Raw genomic sequence first — 24,865 nt, forward strand, 5'->3', positions numbered from 1 at the left:
TAAACTGTCATCTAGAAACCTGGGGCAAAATGCAATAGTTTAAAATCTGATACCACTAAATTCAGCTCATCTGTCTTGGGAATTTGCTCTCATGTTTTTTGTTCAACTATAAAGGATTCTTAGTGAAGTACGGATATTGAGTATGACTCATCCTAAACCCACTTACCTTGGGCTGGAATCGGAAGGACTGTTGTGCTGCGTTGATGTTTTGTTTGGTTTCTTTAGATTACTTTTATCCTGCTTTTATTATTTTATAAATAACTCAAGGCAGCGCACATACCTAGCGCTCCTTTTTCCTCCAATTTTCCCCACACAACAACCTTGTGAGATAGTTTGGGCTGAGAGAGAGAGAGAGAGAGAGAGAGAGAGAGAGAGAGAGAGAGAGAGAGAGAGAGTGGCTGGCTCACGGTCATCCAATTGGATGGACCGCAGACTAAATGCCTCCTTCTACCTACTCCTTGGCAGCAGTTTGGTATTTAGGACATGCTATCTGTGAGTCATGAGTTGGTAAACAGACATCAAACCAAGTTATCCCCGACTGACAACTATTGCAGCCTCTAGGATTGACAAGCCTAGATAGGGTCTCCTTGACTCTGGTGTGCTTCATTGCGTCCATGTACTGTAGCTTTCTTGGTGTGAATAAGGAAGAGGCTTACCTCTCCATTTAGGAAACCGTGAGAAACCTGAGCTGTGCAAACAGATAGACTAAACAGAGTTTGCAATTCATCATTTTAAAAATCCATTTTAAAAATTGATTTAATCTTTCAGGCCTGGTAAGTGTTCTGCTTCTTCTTTTTCTTTTTCTTTTTAAAAAAAAATTGTGAAGGTTTATTCTGTGAAGTAGGGAGGCAGTTCAGCTGTGGCCATCAAACTTTGAGAAAATTAGTTTCCCGCAAACCACTATTTGCAGCTTGACTGCTGTGAACCTCGTCTCATATATATCTGTTCTTACCAGTGTACATGATGTTATAATACTTTGTCATCGCTAAAAGGAAGCAAAGTCCATCTAGTTCGTACCAAGACAAAAATAATCTCAAGGGTTTCATTTTGAAAGCAGGGCGCAACTATTAATGACCAATCTGATAAAACCATGAGAGGGAAACTATCATTTAGCTCTATCATGATATATTGCTAAATTCCTTTCTAGGCATCCTTTGTGTTTTAGGAAAGCATCTGGTTGGTGGACAGGAAGTCATCTTGCAAAGGCAGGCCCTGTTCTGTGCTACCAACGACACATGCGGCCGGCTTCTGCTATCATTGCAAGCTATTTGCTGCAGTCATAAATCCTTCACTGAAGTAACGCAGAAGCACATCGCAGACTTAAAACTTCCTGCTGCAGGTGCATGGGAAAACGGAAGGCATGAGAAATGCTTCTCCAAATGAACCCAGAGAAAACAAATCACACATTTGGGGAGAAATTAAAACTAGTCAATCTACGGCAATGGTTTTCAACCTTGGCAGGTTTAAGAGGTGAGAACTTCCGATGCTGGGCTGGGGAGTTTTGGAAGTTGAAGCCCACACCGCTTAAACGTTTCTAAAGTTGAGAAATACTGATCTACAGTTCGATAGGTAATTCAACAGAGCAGATTGGTGGAGGGTTTTTTTAGGAAAGGAGATGGAACGTTATTCACTGCAAAGAGCTGGTCAAGCAGTCATCCATACTACTGTACCAGCTTGACTAATTTGCTGAATCGGGCTTATTCTTTTCGTGAGGGCACCATGACAGTCTTTGTTCTATACTTCATAATTTGAAATGTGAGGCTGGCCTTAAGACCTTACCTGACTCAAGTTCCGGATCAGTTGACTCGGCCTGTATCTGGATCTCCTCTGGTGATTTTGCCATCAATATACTATCTTGCAAAAGAGACGCGGTGGCTCAGTGGCTAAGACGCTGAGCTTGTTGATCGAAAGATCGGCAGTTCAGCGGTTTGAATCCCTAGTGCCACGTAACGGGGGTGAGCTCCCGTTACTTGTCCCAGCTTCTGCCAACCTAGCAGTTCGAAAGCACCTAAAACATGCAAGTAGAAAAATAGGGACCACCTTTGGTGGGAAGGTAGCAGCATTCTGTGCGCCTTTGGCGTTGAGTCATGCCGGCCACATGACCACGGAGACGTCTTCGGACAGCGCTGGCTCTTCGGCTTTGAAACGGAGATGAGCACCGCCCCCTAGAGTCAGGAACGACTAGCACATATGTGCGAGGGGAACCTTTACCTTTACTATCTTGCACAATTAACAGAGAAACAGAGTTGGAAGGGAGCTTGGAGGTCGTCTAGCCCAACCCAGCCCAATGGCAGGAAACCATTTCAGAGATCTTCTTGCATCTCAAACTGAACTGAGATTCAGGCTAGGATCATCAGATTTTGTGAGTTTATTCTTTTTCAAGCCAATTACATGATTTGTACTTAGTTTTTAAGCACTAAGTACAAATCACAGTAGTAGCAAATAAGATAAAGGATATAAATAAAAAGTAAATTTAAAAAAAATTATTGACATCTCTTCATTATTGTTATTTCTTTGTGTTTTCTGTCTTTTTATAATCTTTTTATGGTTTTCATGTTTTTTAAATAATTAGTAATGGTAATTGTAATGGTATCGATTGGCTGTTTAGCTTTTGGTATGTCACCCATGGTCACTTGTTTGATGAGAAGAGTGGCTAAAACTTGGCAACTGGATTTCTTTCTCTTTAGAGTCCCGTTCATTTCATTCATTCATTCATTCGTTCATTCGTTCATTCTTGCCTTTATTATTTTTACAAGTAACTCAAGCCATGAACATATCCAACGCACCTTCCTCCTTCTATTTTCCCCACAACAACAACCCTGTGAGGTGGGTTGGGCTGAGAGTGAATGAGTGGCCCAAGGTCACCCAGCTGGCTTTCATGGCTCTTGAATTCAGAGTTTCCTGCTTTCTAGCTTGGTGCCTTAACCACTAGACCAGTGTTTCTCAACCTTGGTAGCTTGAAGATGGGTAGACTTCAAACTGGCTGTATGAATACAAATAGAGCTTGCTATATTTGTTAGTGTGGTCTTTTCCTAAAAGATTTACTATAAACCAGGTCTTTTCTTAGATAACTGAAAAATGTACACGAAGCTGATTTAGAAACCGTCTCCTCAATCTTTTAACAGGCTGTTGTAATTGGCTTGCACATCACAAACTTATAATATAGTTGTTTACTTTGAGAGTTGCATGATCTGTAGGCACAACCTCTGGTGGTTTGTAACTCGTGTTTTAAGATTTAATGCAGTGTCCAAAAACTGGTCTCTTATGGCTTAGGCAACAAATCATGATTCAAATCGGCCACAGTCCTTGTGTCGACTCTATTATGCATATTTCATTTTGAAATAAACCCTGCTATATTGAGTTGTAGTTAATTCATGGATAGGAGAACCTTGAGTCTCAAGGAGCTGATGAATTACAATTCCCAGCAGCTCCAACCAGCATGACTAATAATATGGAATTCTAGAACTTGTACGCAACATCTGGAAGATTTCAGTTTTCCACTTTTTACGTATAGTGCCTGAATTCAGGATCTCAGTTTGCTGGCATGAAAAAAATGTGAGCACCTGGTGGCGAGATGGAAGGCAAACCAATTTAATAAATAAAAAAATGTTTGCATAATATCCTGTACCACAAACTAGCTGACCTTAGCTTAGTTAGATAAAGTGAACAGCCCAAACAATAAGTTAATGATTTAGTCCGGGCTCATAGAAGGGATCGGTTTAGTATGTATCGTGCAACCGCAGCTGTGGTTACAATAATCACCCAAAGCATCTCACAGCATCAAGAGGGAGAAGCATTTTAGAATATTGGATTTTTTTTTTGGTTTTGTATACCATTGCACAATCACATTGAGTTCTCTAGCCCCACATCCTATCTATCACCTTCCTCTCCTCTTCTGAGAAGTGTCATTGCTGGTCAGTTGCAGTTTGAGGCTGCAGGGAAGGGTGAGATTGCTTGAGTCAAAGCAAAAGAATAAGAGATCAGTGACTTTAGTTGTGCAATTGGATCTTACCATGATTTATTGAATAAGTTACAGTGACTGAGTTCATATAGAATGAGAAGAGTTCATATAGAAGATGCTAAGCTAAAATCAGGCAATCCAGTTTACAGCTGATAAGTGTGAACTCACTTCTAGGTTGGCCAATATGATGTTTACCAGATAATTTTTGTAATAATTTGTGGCATCTGCCTTTGTTTTCTTCTTATGTAGAAGTTGGTGAAAATAATTTTGAAGGTGCTTTTTCCCACCTTAACAATTAGTATGCAGTAATTGTTCTTCGGATTTTCACACTTCTCCTTCCTGGCTGCCAAGAGATAATCATATTCTCAAATTTGATCTAATAAAACTTTCAATCAGCAGGAGTTAGGCAAATGCTTGACAGAAATGCCCAGCAGGTTCTATAGACTGTAACTTTCATAAGATTTTCTCCCCAGGCAATGTAGCTAAAAGAGTTATACAGGTAGTCCTCGACTTTTGACCACAATTGACCCCAAAATTTCTGTTGCTAAGCGAGATAATTGTTAAGTGAATTTTGCTCTATTGTACCACCTTTCTTGCCACAGTTGTTAAGTGAATCACTGCGGTTGTTAAATTAGTAGCACAGTTGTAAAATGGATCTGGCTTACCCATTGACTTTTCTTGTCAGTAGATCACAAAACGGTGATCAAATGAACCCAGGACACTGCAGCCATCATAAATATGAGTCAGTTGACAGGCATCTAACTGTCAGCAAATTTCCCGACAGAACAATTAATCAGTGGAACAGATCCAGAAGTTGTGAATGCTCCAACACTGGAAGTTTTTAAGAAGAGTTTGGATGACCATGTGTCTGAAATGGTGTAGAATTTCCTGCCTGAGCAGGGGGTTGGACTAGAAGACCTCTAAGCTCCCTTCCAACTCTGTTATTCTAGTCTGTTCTGTTCTGTTCTGTTCTGTCTGAATTTTGATCACGTGGCCATGGGGATGCCATAACGATCATAAACGTGGAAAAACGGTCATAATTCCCTTTTTTCAGTACTGTTGTAACTTCCAATGGTCACTAAATGAACTGTTGTAAATCAAGGACTAACTGTACTAAGCTGCCTAGATTGATGTCTTCTGGTTTGTTTCCTCTCTATACTTAAAAAAAGAAAGCGATGCTGAGGGTCCTGCAAAATTTCATGGTGAATTGGGTGAGAGATACGATGCCACAGTCATACTGTGGTAGGAAACAGTGTAAGCTGAAATATGAAAGTGAAATCAACATGCAGATGATACCCATAAGTGTTAAGTTTCCAATCATTTGATTGAATTTGAGCCAGGGTAGTTTCCACATGATCTGAATCCAGAAAATATTTCCATCAACTGCTTCTGGATAGACAGGAGATTCCTTTTCAGTGGGGTGGAATAGAGAGCACCAATTTCCCCCCCACCCCTTCCACCTCCAATTTCACATTTCTAAACCGATATTTGGTCTCAGCAACAGTTAAAAAGAGGTATGTTCAGCAGATTAAATCAAGGAGCCTTAATTAAGCAGATGGATGTCTGTGGAGATTCTCTGTCATCGAAATCATGACATGGTTATCTCAAAGGTGCTTTTTCCGAAGGCCACTGGACTTTCTTTGTTTTTCCGTGAAGACGTTTTGTTTCTCATCCAAGAAGTTTCTTCGGTTCTGACTCTGTCTTCTTCAGTTCAGTCAGAACCGAAGAGGCTTCTTGAGTGAGAAGCGAAACATCTTCAAGGAAAAACAAAGGAAATCCAGTTGCTTTTGGAAAAAGCACATTTGGGACACGAAGATGGACCACCTCCTTCTCTTCCTCTCCCTGTTCTTCTTTGACATCCTCTTTTCTGTCTTCGGCTTACTCTCTGAGCTTGGACTACCCGGAAGAATTTTAGACAGAAACGGTGTGGGCTGAGAAGCAAATTGTCCTCTTAATAGAGCCCATTGCACTTAATGACTTGCAGCGATTCACTGAACAACCGCAGTCAGAACTGACAATTTTCTGTTGTGAGTTGGGCAACATCGCAAGAGTTTTCACTTTGCAATTGCATTGCTTGGCGATGAAGTTTGCCAGCTCCAGTTTCAGTCAGTAAGTGAAGACTACCTGTATGTATTTTTATATACCTGTAAATGAAACAAACATCAGATGACACAGTTTCCCATTTACCTGCCTCTCCCCTGCTGCTCAGTGGAGGGTTAAGGAGCTTGGGGGGGTTGGCTATTTCCAGCTTTTTTTTTTTTTGAGGCTCTCTCCTTTCTTCCTCCCCCCACTTCCCCTTTCCTTTGGGGCTGCTGTGAAGGACAGCATTCGAGACAGAGGACTCCAATTCATCGTTCTTGGCTCTCATTGTACATTATTAAGGCATCCACCATCAAAAATAATTCCGCAGACTAGTCGTCAGCGGACAATGATTTGGGCTGACAACTGTGCAGTCAGCACTGGGCATGATGGCGAGGTGTACTTGATAGAGCCACAGTTTGGCATCGATACGTGAGCTGGGACCCCAAGTGCACCAAGCGGGGAACAATTTTGAACAACTGCTTCTCAAAAAGATTGGAAAAGAGAGTACAATGCCTTTTTCACAGACCTTTTTGTTGTTTTCCTCCCAAGATCCAATGATCGGAGCACTGGAGAATAAACTAAGACTGGGCTTTTTGGCAGCATTTATTGATTGATTTGTTTGTTTCTACGAGTTTCTAGACTTGACCACAACTCCAAAATGACTCTGGGCGGCTTTACAGATTAGGAGAACATAGAAAAGAAGCCATGTCAGATCAAAAGAACAACAGTCGCCCTGAAAGAGCAAGCAGAACACTCTCCCTAAATCAGGGGGTGGGTGGATCAAGCTGGAGGGTTGTGTTTGACCTCGGGAGGGTGGGGGGCTGGGGGGTGGGGGGCCAGCTCGACATCACTTGTATTGGGGGCACCTGTGGCGGCCTGAACGCTCTGCCAACAAAAACAGAGTCCCAAGCTCCGTTTTCAGCTGTGACAACCTCCGGCAATCCTCTGCCAGTGAAAATGGAGTTTGGGAGGGCCGTGTGCGGTCCTCCCAAGCTCTATTTTCACTGGCAGAGGTTGCAGGAGGCTGTCGCAGCTGAAATTGGAGCTTGAGAGCTTGTTTTTGCTGGCAGAAGCACCACCGTCCTTCGTTGTTTCCAGGGTGGCCCCGCGGGCCAGATCTAAATAGCCCGCGGGCCAGATGTGGCCCCCGGGCCTTGAGTTTGAAACCCCTGCCCTAAATCATCTGCAGTCCAAATGGTCCTGCAGGCGTCCTGACCCAAGACCTGGGGAAAGGACCAAGGTTTTAGGTATTGCCTGAAGGCAGGTCTTCTGCAGCTGCTATCCTACCAACCTTCTCAATAACATTCTCTAGAAAGGAGAGATTGAACAAACATTGTCCAGGACTCTTGGGTCCAGAGGTGGCTTCTTGAAGAGAAGATGCACCACGAGCACCTCCTTCAAGGTTGGTGGAACCATCTCACCTCTCAAGAGGCCAATACCACCTCATGGACTGTAATGGAATGTGAGGATGACCTTGGAAGATGGTGGCGGAGGGGGTGGGGTGGAATGTTGCCTACAGCAGCAGTCCCAAGTCTTTTTGGCAACAGGGACTGGTTTCATGGAAGACAATTTTTCCACGGACTGGGGGGTGGGTGGGAGGAGCCTACAACTTAGATCCTTCATATGCACAGTTTCGTTCACCTGCCCCTCATTTCAGCTATGCGACCCAGTTCCTAACAGGCCACAAACCGGTACTGGTCCATGGTCTGGAAGTTAGGGGTTGGGGACCCCTGGCATAGGCAATGATCAGATAAAAGGAGGAGGAGCCCACAACTGAGTAATGGTAGAGAAAGAAACATAGAAAGGATACTAACCAGACGGTAAAACTAGACAGAGGGAGATTTATACTTTCAGACTTGCAAGAGAGATGTCGGTCTCCCAAGTAGACGACACCAAACAGAAAAAAACGACCACAAGATGAGCTCAAACTACCGTATTTTTCGGAGTATAAGACGCTCCGGACTGTAAGATGCACCTACCTTTTTTGGAGAGGAAAACAAGGGGGAAAAAAATCTGCCTCTGCCTCCCAGCAATTTGCCTCCTTGCAGCAAACAGCCTGCTTTAGTTTCATTTTCATTTTCAGTACAGCCTGATTAGTACAAGAAAAAAAAAATCTGCCTCCCAGCAATTTGCCTCCTTGCAGCAAGCAGCGGAGGCCCTCACATCAATAAGCAATGGCAATCCCTGCAGCCTGAAACAGCTGAGGGTTGGGAGGCTGATCCAACGACAATTAGCTGCTTGTGCTAATCGGGCTGTGCTGAAGCTGAAACGGGCTCTTTGCAGTTTGCTGCAAGGAGGCAAATTGCTGGGAGGCAGAGGCCAAAGGGCGGGGGCTGGCAGGGCTAATTCGGTGTATAAGACGCACCCAAATTTTCACCCTCTTTTGGGGGGGAGTGCATCTTATACTCTGAAAAATACGGTACTTTATTGTAAGGCCACAGTAACAGAATCTTGCGTATCTGAAATTAAAAATGTCTTCATTTAGTTGCTTTCCTTGGTGTCATTTTGAGTATAACAATTTTGCCCTCTCCATGATTGTGAGTTAATGCTTGTGTGAGTTGGCATTTGAAGCTGAAATTACCCTTCTATTGTAGATTAGACTCCAATTCAAAAAAAATTTGGAGGGGGGGGAAATGAGTGGGGTTCTTTCTGAGCCTCTTCCTCCTGTCTTTTGCAGAAAAAGAAATTTTAGACACAACGGGGGAGTTCCAAAGGCACTTTCTGCACTTTGGCATTCAGACTCAAGCTTACCTAGTACATAGACACTGGGGCAGGTTTTTGACATCACAAATAAATGAATGTAAACTACTCTGCATGAATGATCAGCCATTTGATCTCTCTGGCCATTTAATGTAAGGGCAAGGCTATCTATAGAAGATATTTTGTAAAAGTGCCTCTAATTGCAAATATATCTATTGACCTCAAAGATCTGTTTATTTATTCTGGGCATTTTAGCAGCAACATTTGACTTAGAAGGCAACAGGGAGAGAAGGAGTAGAAATAATAAAATTTCATTAAGATTTAAGAGGCAATTGGGAAGTTTGTGAAACCAAACCAAACCAGAGGGAAAATTAGCATTTTAACAAAAGTTTCTTGTGGAGTAGATGTTAAAAGCTACATACTATGGGGGAATCTGTATAAGAAATCTGTTGAGGGAACATTGACAAATGGAAACATGGATTTTCTGGTCTATTTTTAAAATAAAATTCCATAAAGCAAATTGATAGACTCAATACTATTTTGCCTAACGTAGTTGGTAAAAACAGACTTGACTTAACATTTACGTGTGTATTCTAGCTTAGGTTTGAGCAAATGCAACACAATAGACCATGTCCTTCAGCACTGGTTTCTAAATAACCATGGTTTATAGTGGTTTAGGGTATAAGCAATCGATGGGGGTGCTCTATGCTAGAGGTGGTTGGTAGAATAATAGAGAAAATTCTGCCTCTGTACCGTTTGTGCTTTAGCGTTTTAGTCGTTATCTAATTCTTGGTAATTTTAATGTTTTTATACCTATGGTTTTATTGTATTGTTAGTGTCCCAGAATCACTTTGCATAGTGAGATACCTGGCAAATTTAATAAGTAAACACATATAAATAAAAAGTATGCTTCTTTTTTGCCCCCTTTAGACTCCTGTTCTCCGGCAAGAAACATGGAACAAGTGAACTGACGTGAAATCCCATTCTGGTGAGCCTTTCCTCTGGTGTAGTGGTGGGTGGGTGGAGCACAGCCCTGGACTTGGGTAGGGGGGCATAGAAAATAGCCCTGAATGACAAACATAAAAGTGGGACTTGAGTCTATTCCAGGAAACATCTCAGACCAGCTCCCCCTTAATTTATACAAAGATAAAGGACATCCAGACTTGCAAGATTCTGTTCCTAAAGCTGCTACAATAAAATTAGTTTTAGGCTTATATCAGTGGTGGGTTTCAAATTTTTTTACTACTGATTCTGTTGGTGGGTGTGTCATGGTTTGGTGGGTGTGGCTTGGTGAGTGTGGCAGGAGAAGGATACTGTAAAATCTCCATTCCCATCCCACTCCAGGGGAAGGTTACTGCGAAATCCCCATTTCCTCCCGATCAGCTGGGACTCGGGAGGCAGAGAATAGATGTGGGCGGGGCCAGTCAGAATTTTTACTACCGGTTCTCCGAACTACTCAAAATTTCCGCTACTGGTTTTCCAGAACTGGTCAGAAACCCACCTCTGGCTTATATGGCATTGGTTTCTTGATCTGGGCTACCTTATAGGGCAGTGTTGGCGGGAGTACGTGCATGTGTGTGCCAGAAACCGGAAGAGCAGTTGTCTGGTGCGCATGCGCGCGCAGGGCAGCTACTCTTCCAGTTTCTGGCACGCCCATGTGCACTGGCCACCTGATCTTCCAGTTCCTGCCGTGCATACGTGCGCGAAGACCAAGTAGCTGGTCCGCATGTGCATGCCAGAAACCGGAAGAGCAGCTGCCTGGTGCGCATGCATGCGCCTGGAAGATGATCTTCCAGTTTCTGGCACACACATGTGAACTGGCCAGTTGGTCTTCGCTTGCGGATGAGCACCAGAAACTGGGAGACCAAGTGGCCAGCACGCATGCGCGCACCAGAAACCAGAAGAGCAGCCACCTGGTGCACGCGTGTGCATGAAGTGGCTGCTCTTCTGGTTTCCGGCACTCCCGCGCATGTGAAGACCAGCTGGCCGGTACACCAGAATCCGGAAGAGCAACGGACAATGGCTCACGTACCCAGAGAGATGGCTCTGCGTGCTACTTCCGGCATGCATGCCATAGGTTTGCCATCACGGTTATAGTGCTAACAGGGAAAATGGAAGCAGAGATGAGTGTCCTCCATCTTTGGGGAGTTAGAGTTAAGAGGTTTAAAGATGAAATGAATCATCTAGATCTGGAGGAAGATCATTTTAAGAATTATCCTGAAAGAAATTGCTGTCGGATATTGCTTCCATCTGTTTCTCCAGAATCGTGCGGTCCTTCATCTAGGACAATCTGCGTCCTCAAATCTGCTTTTTTTTTTACAGTCCTGTGAATTCTTCCCAACCTGTGTGGTGGGAAACACATGGCAAATTTTCCTCTCTGGGAAACCCATGAATGCACATTCTTGTTTTCCTCTCTCTTTGCTTGTTACGTTCCACTTGATTTCATCCCTGCTTCATCTGGATAGAAGGGATGGAAACTTCTTGGGGGGTAGGGGTGAAGGAAAGCGAGATGGTGGGGCCTGCATTAGAATTTCTCACTGCCACAAAAAGCACATTGTGTGTAGAGGCTACCGCAAACCTGCAAAGTAGCAATAGGCTGAATTTGCGAGGCTGTGCCCCTTTCTGTGCTTTTGATCTATGGGCAATTCATGAGAATCTACCCTGTGCGTGTTTGACCAAGTTATTGTCTGCCTACGTTTCTAGATGCCCCTTATTACTCTTCCACTGCTAATGAAAGGCTCCTGTCGGCAGGTGCCTTTGGGGTGCCTGTCATTCTGAATTAGGATATATCTTCAGCTCTGTGCTTATTTTTCCTACAATCTTCACTGCTCCATGCTTATAACCCCTCAACTTAGCCGCAGGAACTCTCTGAATGCAATTCTGTTCTTGCTTTTGTCCCCTCTACCTCCTGAAGGCAGGAAAATATTCCGGACCGTGGCCAGATTAATCCAAAACCCCAAATTAATCCAAAACCAGAATAAAACTCCTTTTCCAATATGATTTGACTTTCATGCCTTTATGTCTTGGGTTTTTTTTTTTTTATTTGATTTATATGCCGCCCTTCTCCGGAGACTCAGGGCGGCTTACAATGCGCTAAGCAATAGCCTTCATCCTTTTGTATATTTATACAAAGTCAGCTTATTGCCCCCACAACTGGGTCCTCAATTTACCTACCTTAGAAAGGATGGAAGGCTGAGTCAACCTTGAGCCTTGGCGAGATTCAAACCTGCAATAATTGCAGGCAGCTGTTTTTAATAACAGGGTGCTTTAAACCACTGTACTACCAAGGCTCTTATTTAGGTTTAGAGAAGGGTAATACGTATTTTAGGACAATCCAGTTCTGCCTGGGATTTGGCATCGCTTTGATTTGTAGGAAGAATTGGTTTTGGCTTTTCTGGTCCCTCCCTTTTTATTCCCTCGTCAATACTCCAGATGGCCAAGAGAGATCAGAAGGCATCTCATTTTATTTCCTTGGATTATAGGGAATATTGTCCAGCTGGCAAAATGCTCTCTTTCCTCAACCTTCAAAAATGTTTGGTCGTAATTCCCTTTTCTCCTGGATATTTCTTCAATTGAAAACTCAGCTACCAAGGGAGTTGGGTTGATCCTGGAAACCCCCCCAGACATCTCTAGTGATACTCTCTTATTCACATCCCTTTTTTGGAATCTCCACGAATGTCTGCAGATAAATGAGGGAAGCCCAGTTTCCCTGCAGACTCATTTCCTGTGGTTTTCCTCTGCCAAAAACTTTGTAGAACGTGGCCTTATATGATGCAGCTTTTTTAACCGAAATGTTTGTGGAAGTGTCATCCGTCACACTCTGAAAAAGACTGTGTTGGAAGCCCAGGACTAAGCTGGGACTAGGGTAGTGGAATTCAAATTTTTTTACTTCCGTTTCGGCGGGCGTGGCAGGGGAAGGATACTGCAAAATCTCCATTCCCTCCCCACTCTGGGACCAGCCAGAGGTGGTATTTGCCGGTTCTCCAAACTACTCAAAATTTCTGCTACTGGTTCTCCAGAACCTGTCAGAACCTGCTGCATAGCCCCTCCCTGGTTATTATCCAAAGCTCTGGCACCTGCAGTAAATCTTAGACTAAGATAGAATAAGATTTATTGCAGCTTCCAGAGCTTTGCATACAGCCTTTAAAAATGTCACTCTCTCATTTTTTTGAGTGAGACGGGAGAAATCAGCAATTTCAGAAAAAAATAACTACAGGTAGTCCTTGACTGGGGCTGGTCAGTTGCTAAGTGATGTGGTCATTAAGCAAGAGATCATGTGACTGGATCCAATTTTATGGCCATTTTGCCATGGTCATTAAATGAATCACATGGTTGTTAAGGGAATCACATGGTAGTTAAGCGAATCTGGCTTCCCCAATTGACTTTGCTTGTTGGAAATTGGGTCAGGTGTGTTATTCGGCAAATGTTGACTGTAGGCCTAAATGTTTTATGACTTTTCCTGTTTTGATGGAACATGTTTTGTTTTGAAAAGGCTCTTTGCTTTCTTTGGAAGTGGTCGGATGGTGCACTTCCTGCTCCCTGGTGTGGCCAGCGGGTATCCCTGCCCTCCCTGGGTCATTCTGAATCTTTCTAAATATTGTTTGTAATCCATAGCTTTTCGCCCCATCACGGATGCCTTTTCTTTGGAATGATGTGCCAAACAGGTTGCCATGCAACCAACAGACAGCAGAAAGAAAGAATAGGATGGGGGGAAAGCCCAACTGAATCCAGCAGCACTTGAGAGAAACAAAGCCAGAAGTGTGTGTTTCCTTGCTCCTCCTTCGAACCTCGTGTTGAATTGCATCATTGTCTTCTCAACTTTCATGTCACCATCGTCAACGTGCTGCAGCAGCCAACCCAGTTCTAGGCTGCATCAACAGAGGGATACAATCAAGATCACGTGAAGTGTTAATACCACTTTATAAGGCCTTGGTAAGGCCACACTTGGAATCCTGCATCCAGTTTGGTTGCCACGATGTAAAAAAGATGTGGAGACTCTAGAAAGAGTACAGAGAAGAGCAACAAAGATGATTAGGAGACTGGAGGCTAAAACATATAGAGAACGTTTGCTGGAATTGGGTATGTCTAGTTTGATGAAAAGAAGGACTAGGGGAGACATGATAGCAGTCTTCCAATATCTCAGGGGCTGCCACAAAAAAGAGGGAGTCAAGCTATTCTCCAAAGTACCTGAGGGCAGGACAAGAAGCAACAGGTGGAAACTAATCAAGGAGAGAAGCAACTTAGAACTAAGGAGAAATTTCCTGACAGTTAGAACAATGAATCAGTGGAACAACTTGCCTCCAGAAGTTGTAAATGCTCCAACACTGGAAGTTTTAAAGAAGAGATTGGATAACCATTTGTCTGAAATGGTGTAGGGTTTCCTGTCTAGGCAGGGGGTTGGACTAGAAGACCTCCAAGGGTCCCTTTCTGCTTTGCTCATCATTCCTGCCTTTTTCTGATGGGAAAATAGCAACCTTAATATAAAGGCCATGAATATTACAAACAGATCTCCTGTTTCAGAAGGGAAGAAGAAATCTTTTCTCCGCCTCTCCAAGCTCTGATTTCTCATGCCTCTTCAGTTATTCTTTACTATACAAATTATATGTGCATATTGAATACAAGTACTCCTTGATTTACAACTATTTGCTTAGCAACTATTCAGACTTACAGTGGCACTGAAAAAGGTTATTTATGACTGACCCTTGCAGCATCCTTGTGGTTGCAATGATCAATAGTCGGGTGCTTGGCAACTGGCATGTATTATGACAGTTGCACCATCCTGGGCCACAGCAAAAGTGGTCATAAAATTGGACACGACTCACTTAACAACCACCTTGGTAGCAAAGAAATTCTGGTCCCATTGAGATTGTAAGTAGAGGGCTGTCTGTCTGAATTTAATGCACTGTATTGATCGTTCCAATTTTGGCTACACTGAAACTACTATGTTACTTTTATTCGTTTTTGCTAATTTTATTTCATTAAACTTAGGGAAAAGAAAAGCCTAGCCCTCTGCAAATACCAACATGCCAGCGGCTGCAGTTCAAAGATTGCAAAATGATATCATCCAAATTTGACTCTAAGGGAGTAACAGCAAAATCTAATATTAGTAGATTCATGAAAAAAAAAAATGGCTTAAGCAAGGAGTGAAGATAAGACTCTGATTAAGCCAGGATATGATTTCTTCGGGTTAAACCTAGTATGATATGGAGAAGTGTCCATTGCTATTTGCAAACTTTAGTATATGGTGCCACTTGTTGTATGAATCAAGTTAGTTGAGGAGGTTATTCAATAAACGATGGTTAAACAAACCAGGTTCTCTCTCTCTCTCTCTCTGCTTCTGACAGCTGCTGCCCAGCGATGGGTTGTGTGCAATGCAAGAAAAAGAAGGCGAACCAAACTCAGAGCAACAGCAGCGATGGAGTCATTAACCCACTGCCCAACTCCTGCTACGATCCTAACTCCTCCCAGCAGAACCCTCCCAACTTCACACGGATCCCAGATTTCAACAACTTCCCAGGGACTCCAGGGCCTTTGACTCCAGCTGGTCCTGGGGTCTCCGGCCTCTACCCAGCACCATCCATTCACATGCCAGGAATGGGGATTACAGGTCAGTCTTTGTACCGGCTAGGGAAAGGATGCTTGGCTTCAGATTTTCCTTTCTCTCTCTTTTTTTCTTTTCAGTTGGTTTAGTGTAGGGGTCTCCAAACTTGGGAACTTTGAGACTTGTGGACTTCAACTGACTTCAGAATTCTGGGAGTTGAAGTCCACAAGTCTTAAAGTTCCCAAGTTTGGAGACCCCTGGTTTAGTATTTCAGGATGGTATCTGATAAGTAAGGCCATCTTTTCAAAATGATTATTTGTTGTTGGTCCAAATCATTTTATTGCTGGATGGTGGCCTTTTCATTTATTTTTATTTATTTTATTTTATAAATCTGGCTAAGTCTTAATGACACTGGGTGTCATGAAGTAAAAATAATAATAATAATAATGGCAGTTTTAGAAAGTTACCCAAACACCAGGAAAAAAAAGGCAACCATTAAAAGAGAATGAGACTTGCAAAACTTGTCATCTATTGTTACTAAAGGTTACGGGCTGTGGATATACAGGTAGTCCTCGGCTTACAACAGTTCATTTAGTGACCGTTCAAAGTTACGATGAAACGTTCACACTTAATGACCGTTGACGCATCCCCATGGTCACCTGATCAAAATTTGGATGCTTGGCAACTAGTTCCTATTCATGACCGTTGCAGTGTCCCCAGGTCACATAATCCCCTTTTGCGACCTTCTGACAAGCAAATTCAGTGAGGAAAATAGATTCGCTTAATGACAACAGCAATAGCATTTAGACTTACATCCCGCTTCACAGTGCTTTACAGCCCTCTCTAACATAACCAATGCAATGATTCGCTTAACAACTGTGGCAAGAAAAGTCATAAAATGGGGGCAAACCCACTTAACAAATGTTTCACTTAGCAATATAAATTTTGGGCTCAATTGTGGTCATAACCCGAGGACTATGTACCACTCTTGCCTTCCCAATCTAGGCTGAGAAACAGGTCCAGACTCTATCAACAGACTTCTGGATCTAAAACAGGGAGAGAAATTGGATCCTAGGATAACAATAGCGCTTAAACCACTCTATAGTGCTTCACAGCACTCTCTAAAGCTGTTTATAATCTCAGCAGTTCGCCCGCAACAATCTGGGTCCTTATTTTACAGACCTCGGAAAGATGGAAGGCTGAGTCAACCTTGAGTCAACTTTGAACTCCAGACTGTTGGCAGAGTTTGCCTGCAATACTACACTTTAACCACTAAGATCCCAGTCCAACACCTTCACCCCTGCACTTTTTGCTATTGCTAAGTCTTATTCAGGGGTAGCCAGGAGGACTATGGAGAGACCTGTAGGCAAAACCAAACACCCCAAAACAATAGCACTCCTAGGTGCTGTATGAAAATAAAATAGCAATAGCACTTAGACTTATATACTGCTTCACAGGGCTTTTACATCCCTCTCTAAGTTGTTGTTTACAGAGTCAGCATGTTGCTCCCAACAATCTGGGTCCTCATTTTACCAATCTCGGAAGGATGGAAGGCTGAGTCAACCTTGAGCCTGGTGAGATTTGAACTGCCAAACTGCAGGCAGCCGGCAGTCAGCAGAAGTAGCCATTGTACCAGACAAATTTGAGAGGAAGAACCACACAAGGCCCTCTAGGCAGAGGAGAACATTTTCAAGCCATTAGAAAACACTGTGACTTTTCACCATCTCTGTCCAACCATTCAAGAAAATGGGGGAATTGAGGGTGTCAAAGTGTTTACAGCGTGACTACTATTTTGAGACAACCCAGGAGCAAAATACAGGACATACAGAGGTTTGTCTTACAAAGAGTGGTTTATATACAAGACTTCTAGATACATACATACACGTGGTAGGCACATACCAGGCAAGCAAGTAATCTTCAACTCTACACGGAAAATTACAATGCAGATAGAACACAACAAGGAGAGTAATAAATGAGAAGAGAGAGATACGCCCTCTCATGGCCTCCTTTATATAAACAACTTCTTAAAGCGGCAATAACCCTGCTGAGTCATCCTGGTCCACAGCCTTGTAGCGGCTGGTCAGCTTTAAATTGTCATTACCCTGACAGAGGGTCTTTCTACGGACTCAGGATACCCTCAATGGCAATGCCTTGGTGGTGCAGCAGACTAAAGTGCTGTTAAGTAGCACCAGCTGTCTGCAATTACTGCAAGTTCAAATCTCACCAGGCTCAAGGTTGACTCAGCCTTCCATCCTTCCGAGGTAGGTAAAACGAGGACCCGGATTGTGGGGGCAATAAGCTGACTTTGTGTAAAAAAGAACACCGCTTAGGGGCCCCCCGAAAGCCCTACTAAGCAGGTATATACAAAAGTATGAAGGCTATTGCTTAACGCATTGTAAGCCGCCCTGAGTCTCCAGAGAAGGGCAGCATATAAATCAAACCAATAAATAAACAATAAATAAATGCGTCCAGGGCTGAGTTTGTCCTACCCAGCTTCTTTTGGTCCATCTTTCTCTCTCTGTAGGTGGAGGAGTGACCCTTTTCATCGCGTTGTACGATTACGAAGCCAGAACAGAAGACGACCTGACATTCATCAAGGGAGAGAAATTCCATATCATCAACAATACGTGAGTGTTGGGTTCTGACATGATGGGAACACGGGACCTCTTCCTTACCGAAGCTAAACTGCATTGACTTTCTGGATGGGAACTACCAAGCAATTATTATGCTTTCAGTTTCTTCATGGCAGGATGTAAATAAAGAAAGAGGAACTCTCGGTCTTAGCGAGGAAGTGAAGAGGCCCAGCTTTCTTTAACTTCTGTCTGTGGAATTGCACACCTGGGACAGCTGTGGGCTGAGTTTAGCTTGATATGCGTGTGTGTATGGCAGAGGTGAAATCCTCCGAGGTCATCTACTGGTTTGCTGCGTATGCGCAGTGCACGCCAAACATGTGTTTTGCGCGCATGCACACCAGTGGTGGGTTCCAAAAATTTTTACTACCAGTTCTGTGGGTGTGGCTTGGTGGGCATGGCATGGCTTGGTGGGTGTGGCTTGGCTTGGTGGGTGTGGCTTGGTGGGCGTGGCAGGGGAAAGATACTGTAAAATCTCCATTCCCGCCTGACTCCAGGGGAAGGATACTGCAAAATCCCCATTTCCTCCCAATCAGCTGGGACTCAGGAGGCAGAGAATAGATGGGGGTGGGGCCAGTCAGAATTTTTACTACCGGTCAAAATTTCTGCTACTGGTTCTCCAGAACTGGTCAGAACCTGCTGAAACCCACCTCTGATGCACACCACAGGCGCTACCGCGCAGCGCTGAAAAAGAAAGTTTAAGAAGCCTTTTCTAAGGTAAATAGAACAGTGAGGGGGGGAATTTAGTTGTGCCGCGCAATTTAGATTCACTAGAAAGCAGGATTTCCTGCTTTCTAGCGAATATAAATCACACGGCACAGTTGATTGTCGGAAATACTGGTTCAGCCGAACTGGTAGCTTTTATTACTATCGGTTCACCTGAACCTGTCCGAACCGGTAGCATTTCACCCCTGGTGTACGGGTATGTCCATGTGCAACTCAAGCAATAGTGTGCAAGTTGCAGGGAAAACTCTGCTCCTCTTGCTTGCACAGATTTTACTGTTGATTCACTGCAGGTGTGAAAAGAAGACAGGGACCCCAAGGGTTCTTGGCCAATTAGTCCAATATAGTCCACTCTTGATTGACAATCATGCAATAAAAGGTTGATTTGTTTTTCAACAGCTGTTTTTCCTTCCCTTTGACTGAGCTGCTCTCTGGATTCTGTACTCTTTGGCTGGTGAAACTCCAAGCAGGGAGTCACTGATGTTGTGTTTTTGCCCTCTTTTTTTTTGCTACAGAGAGGGTGACTGGTGGGAGGCACGCTCCTTGACCACAGGATCCACCGGATACATCCCCAGCAATTACGTGGCTCCTGTGGACTCGATCCAAGCAGAAGAGTAAGTACAGGGGTCAGGAAGCGGCTTGGAGGGACGTTTACTGAAATCTGGCAGTTGTATTGAATGCAGGCCAGGGAATTCTGGGAGTTGAAGTCCACGTGCCTTAAAGTTGAGAAACGCTGATCCAGAACATCTCCTCTTCCTTCCCAGGTGGTACTTTGGGAAGATTGGACGGAAGGATGCTGAGAGGCAGCTGCTGTGCCATGGCAACCCCAGGGGGACCTTTCTCATCCGCGAGAGTGAAACCACCAAAGGTATCACTGGGGTGTCACCCTGTTTCCCTTGCCTTTGGCAAGCCATTGGTGGGGGGCAGTACCGTCTGCAGTGCTTCCCGATTTTGCCTTCCTAGCGTAGGCTGCTGCCTTCTGGTCTGCAGGAGTCCCATCTAGTGCCTGAAGAAAAAGTATTCTCTTGCACCTGGTCTCTACCTAGTCTCATTAGATTCAATAACAAAAAAGTTGCTTTAGAAACGACGAAGATGAGAATGTCAGTAATCTAGGTGGAGGGTGGTGTTTTCACACTTAGAGCTATGTCTGTGCTGGTTGGGGGATTCTGGGAGTTGAAATTCATCCATCTTGAAGCTGCTGAGCTTGAGAAACACCGATCTTTAACAGATTAACAGAGTTGGAAGGGATCTTGTAGGTCTTCTAATCCAACCCCCCACCCAAGCAGGAGACCCTACACCATTTCTGACAGATGGCACTCCAGTCTCTTCTTGAAAGCTTCCAGTGATGAAGCTCCCACAACTTCTGAAGGTAAACTGTTCCATTGGTTGATTGTTCTCCCTGTCAGAAAATTTATCCTTATTTCCGGGTTGAATCTCTCCTTCTTCAGTTTCTATCCATTATTCCTTGTCTGGCCTTCAGGTGCTTTGGAAAATAGCTTGACCCCTTCCTCTCTGTGGCAGCCCCACAAATATTGAAACACTGCTATCATGTCTCCCCTGGTCCTTCTCTTTAGACTAGCCAGGCCTAGTTCCTGTAACCGTTCTTCATATCTTTTAATTTCCAGTCCCCTAATCATTTTAGTTGCTGTTCTCTGCACTCTTTCTAGAGTCTCAACATCTTTTTATATAGTGTGGTGACCAAAACTGGATGCATACTCCAGGTGTGGTCTTACTAAGGCCTTATAGAGTGGTATTAGAATGATATCTAAACGTATAAAACCAGTATGACAAACAATATGAGCTCAGCCACATAAGGGGATGCTATAAAATACTTCTCAAACTCAAAACATAGCATAGATGTTGGTGAGTAGCTTTGTTATAGGGCTGAAATTCCAATGGTTACAGGCTCAGAGTCGGCTTCTACTAGGGGAAATATGTGAGATCGTGGTCCGAGGCAGGACCACCCAGTGAAAAGAAAGACTTGGAAAGAGATAAAATCTATTGGGGGATGAGGGGCTTTGAGATTTTCAGTGGGGTTCTGGTGTTGGGGGGAAATTGTAAGCCCCTTCTCTAAGCAAAGTGGTCTTGATGAGGATTGGGGCGTGCACACTTATACAAGGGTAAACAAAAACAATATGACCTCCCTTTCCTCTAATTAAATAAATGGTGTACGGAGAAATACTTGGAGCTTAATTGGAAAGGGATTTTGTAAACACTTGAGCCACTACGAAAAACGTTTTATTTCCAGTTGGTCCCTGTCTTGCTACCAGTTGCAAATTGAGGTAGGGCTCCAGATATGGACTGGAGGTTTTCAGGGAAGAATATTTGGGATGGAGATATTCTTTAAGGTAGTCAGACTGCAAACCTGTTAGGGTTTTACTGTCCGGCATAAACAACCAAGATCACGTGAAATGCTAATACTACTTTATAAATGCCTTGGTAAGGCCATACTTTGAAAACTGCATTCAGTTTTGGTTGCCACATCCGAGGCAGGTAGTTTCTTCAAAGAATAGTTTTATTGGGAATATCATACTGGCACATTTCTGGTGAAAACCGACTCTGAAGGTTCCCGCGGTTTTCACCTAATTAAAAGTGAAAGTTTTCCCCCTTCCCCAAACAGTCACATGGTCCAATCAAGGTGCCGTCCGGTTGCCTGGTAACATCATTCCTCCTCTCTCTCTGACTAGGTATGAGAATGTCCTTGGTTCCCAGGAGAAAGTGTTTGTTTTGGCTACAAAACCCCACTATATCTATTCCCCTCTCCCTATCCCTCAGCTCCAGTGTGGCAATACCAAAGCTTCAAAATGACTTCAGTCAGGCCAGCTTCAGGGTTGACAAATGGAACAACTTTCTTGGGTTAATTATAAGCCTATATCAGACTGAAGGGCACATGAGTGACTTCCAAGATTCTCTAAAATGTTGTCATCTTCGCTATATCACCATCAGCATTCTATTAACTGAGGTCCTCATTTGGAGAGGCAAGGAAGATGTTAACCATCCCAGTGAGGTTAAACTACAATCCCCAGCATGCCTTGCGGTTGGCCCCTCTGGCTGAAGGTTCGGAGGATTGGAGCTCAGCAACGATGCCAAAGTCAGGTTGCCCACACATAATCCATTTCTGCTTCCCATCTCCTTTTCCTAGGTGCCTACTCATTATCTATCCGGGATTGGGATGAGACAAAAGGAGACCACGTCAAGCATTACAAGATCCGGAAGCTGGACAGCGGTGGCTATTACATCACTACCCGGACCCAGTTTGAGACTGTGCAATATCTGGTGCAGCATTACAGAGGTAAAGAGCAATGGATTCAAGAGAGGGACAAGGTGTTAAGATTGGTGTGGGAAAGATCAACATGTCAGCCTCTTAAAGTTGTCCAGATTAGGAAACAGGGTCCACAAAAGTTCAGGATCAGCAACCTGTGGCTCTGGAGCTGCATGTGGCTCTTTCATCCCTCTGTTGCAGCTCCCTGTTGCTGGTTGGCACCACAATTTTGAGAGGACCTTCCGGTCTGGGGGGGGGGTAGCATGGCGCACCAGGAGGAGATTCTATGGCAAGGGGCAGGTTTTCCGGTCAACTCCACAATTGATAGGGCTTTCAGTTAGGACAGGTAGAGGAAAAATGGTGCTGTGCTAGAAGGAGACTTCTATGGTGGGGGAACCGGACTTCCGGTCAGCTCCAGAATTGAATGGGGGTGGGGTGGGGGGCTTCCGGTTAGGACCTTTGTGGCTCCTGGTGTTTTCTTTTCTGTGGGAAATGGGTCCAAATGGCTCTTTGAGTATTTAAAGTTGCCAATCCCTGGACTAGAACTAAGTTTTATTGACATAGTGGCAATAATAACAGATCCTTGCAAGTCTGATTAAGTTTTTCCTCTCCTCCTCCTTGTACTCTAATGCAGTGTTTCTCAACCTTGCTGACTGGAGAATTCTGGGAGTTGAAGTCCAAACATCTTGAAGCCACCAGACAGGGTTGAGAAACACAGCTCTAATGAGTCAGGGAAGAGTCAGCCTGAGAGTCTTCCTAATCTCAAGGAATTTTTTTAAACCTTTTCTTGTAACAACCTCTGAATATTTTTTTCCAAGGCCATCTCCATGGCTCTCTACAGCAAGAGACTGGCGGGAGAATGATGGAAAATCAGGTGCCAATTCCTGCATTTTGAGGCTGGTTGTGGAAGGTTATTTAATTTTTTTAAAAAAATGCTAGGACTCATGTTTTCAGGAGCCCTTTGTCTCTGCCTTCAAGATCGTTAGGGCTGCTCCATCGTGATTCAGGGATAAATCTAGCAGACTGAAGTCGCACAACATCCTATGCTCAGGGTTTATGCCTAAGAATGTTCTGCAACCAACAAGGCTGTTTCGGCTAGCCAAAAATTCTGGCCTTGTGCAGCCATTAGGACCCAGTTCCAGTAGAGCGAATCCCAAAAGTGCTTTTTCAGGAGGCAACTGGACTTTCTGGTTTTTCTTTGAAGACGTTTCACTTCATGACCTGGATGGCTGAGAAGCTCCCTAGAGAGTAGAGTGAATGTTTTTTTAAAAAACAGATTCAGGGAAGGGTAAGGTTCCAACCATCTTTTCTGTTGTAGCCTTGACCTGGATTTAGCCAGGGTTCTGTGGCTACACCTGAGTGGCATAGGAGGCTAATGCCTCCTAAGGCAGCATTTAATATCCAGCTGCCTGCAATTACTGCGAGTTCAATTCTCCCCAGGCTCAAGGTCGACTCAGCCTTCCATCTTTTCTAAGGTAGGTAAATTGAGGACCCAGTTTGTGGGGGCAATAAGCTGACTTCGTATAAATATGAATGAAGGCTATATAGGGTATAAAAAGTATGAAGGCTATTGCTTAACGCATTGTAAGCCGCCCTGAGTCTCCGGAGAAGAGTGGCATATAAATCAAATTTTAAAAAAAACAAAAAACCACAGGTAGTCCTTGACTTATAACCATTTGATCCATGACTGTTCCAAGTTATAACGGCACTGAATGAATGGTGGTTACAGACAGTTCTCAAGAATTCTGGCTGTCCCAGCGTCCCCATGGTCACATGACCATGATCTGGATGCTTGGCAACCAATTCACACTTACGACTGGTTGCCAAGCATCCCATAATCATACGTTTGCCGTTTATAGCTTTCCCTGCTGGCTTCCCCAGAAAGTCAGTGAGAAAACTGACAGAGAAGGTTGCAAATTGCCAGAATAAATCTTTTCCCATTGCACAACCTCCGTCAGCCCTCTATGCTTATGATACACCAGTCACTCATGCACCCCCCCACCCCGCCCCACACACACTCCCCAACCCCCTTGCATTCTCATACATCCCTCCCTCCATCCTTCACTTACCTGCCTGCTGGCCTGGGACTTCAACTTCCTGCTGGTTTCCCCACTGATTTTGATTGAAGGAAGCCAGCAGGAAATTGCCTTGCCTAACACCGAGGGAATTCAGTTAATGACAGCAAGCGGGACCAGAGGAATTGCTGTTGCTAAGCAATGCTTCCACACTTGCATCACTTTAGAGATGGAAATTCCAGTCTCAATTGCCATCCTAAGTCGAGGACTACCTGTAACGAATCACCTCCCTCCAATAAAAACAAAAGGGGGCAAAATCGTATTTGATGGATGTCTCTTCCAGAGTATCCAAGGTTACCAGCTGTGAGATCTGCTCTTGAATTTTGCATGCAGAGACTCGCAAAGGTCAAGCTCCCCATTTTGGCACTGCGTTGAAGTCGCCCTGTTTCTTGGTTTCTCTCCTATTTTCTTTTCCAAAGGGGAAGAGAAGATGGGGAATAATTATCGGCAAGGGGAATGAAAAAGGTGCCAGACGAGGTAGCAAGCTCAACTAAAAAGCAACCGTCAGCATTTTGCCTTTAGCCAAAGTGAGGATATTTGAGACATTCCCCAGAGTTCCTGTTGTGCGACAAAACAGCAACAGATCTTTTTGATCCCTCCTCCAAAAGAGGGTTTAACACAAAGTGGCTCTACTAGCAGCTTTGATTAGAATGGTTAGCAAACCACAACTTTCCTCAGCTCTCAATTATGGCTCCATCGTTCTTTCCCACCCACCCCCAAAAAGTTTTAAAGCAAAATAATCTTTCTTTAGGACATTGTCTATCCGAAATGCGTTGGTGAACCTTGCACTGTCCAACTGGTTACACGAGTTAACTTTTGAGGTTCCTTCCTATTCCACAATTTTATATGAGCCGTGGCTGCACAGTGGTTAGAATGCAGTATTGCTGGCAA

General features: G+C 44.0%; 1 protein-coding gene across 2 annotated transcripts in view; it reads left to right on the plus strand.

Moving 5' to 3' along the window:
• FGR (FGR proto-oncogene, Src family tyrosine kinase) overlaps nt 1–24,865 on the plus strand; it is a 55,994-nt gene that overhangs the window by 16,264 nt on the left and 14,865 nt on the right. For both annotated transcript variants that reach the window (XM_034413607.2, XM_034413606.3), the window contains exons 2-7: nt 9,674–9,731; nt 15,088–15,350; nt 17,809–17,911; nt 19,153–19,251; nt 19,402–19,505; nt 21,780–21,929. In XM_034413607.2, coding sequence (XP_034269498.1) covers nt 15,101–15,350; nt 17,809–17,911; nt 19,153–19,251; nt 19,402–19,505; nt 21,780–21,929 — 706 coding nt within the window. In that variant the 5' untranslated portion in view covers nt 9,674–9,731; nt 15,088–15,100. The remainder of the gene's footprint in view (nt 1–9,673; nt 9,732–15,087; nt 15,351–17,808; nt 17,912–19,152; nt 19,252–19,401; nt 19,506–21,779; nt 21,930–24,865) is intronic.

The sequence above is a fragment of the Pantherophis guttatus genome, chromosome 10 (genome assembly GCF_059756535.1).
Source record: "Pantherophis guttatus breed Tessera chromosome 10, ASM5975653v1, whole genome shotgun sequence".
Classification (NCBI taxonomy): domain Eukaryota; kingdom Metazoa; phylum Chordata; class Lepidosauria; order Squamata; family Colubridae; genus Pantherophis; species Pantherophis guttatus.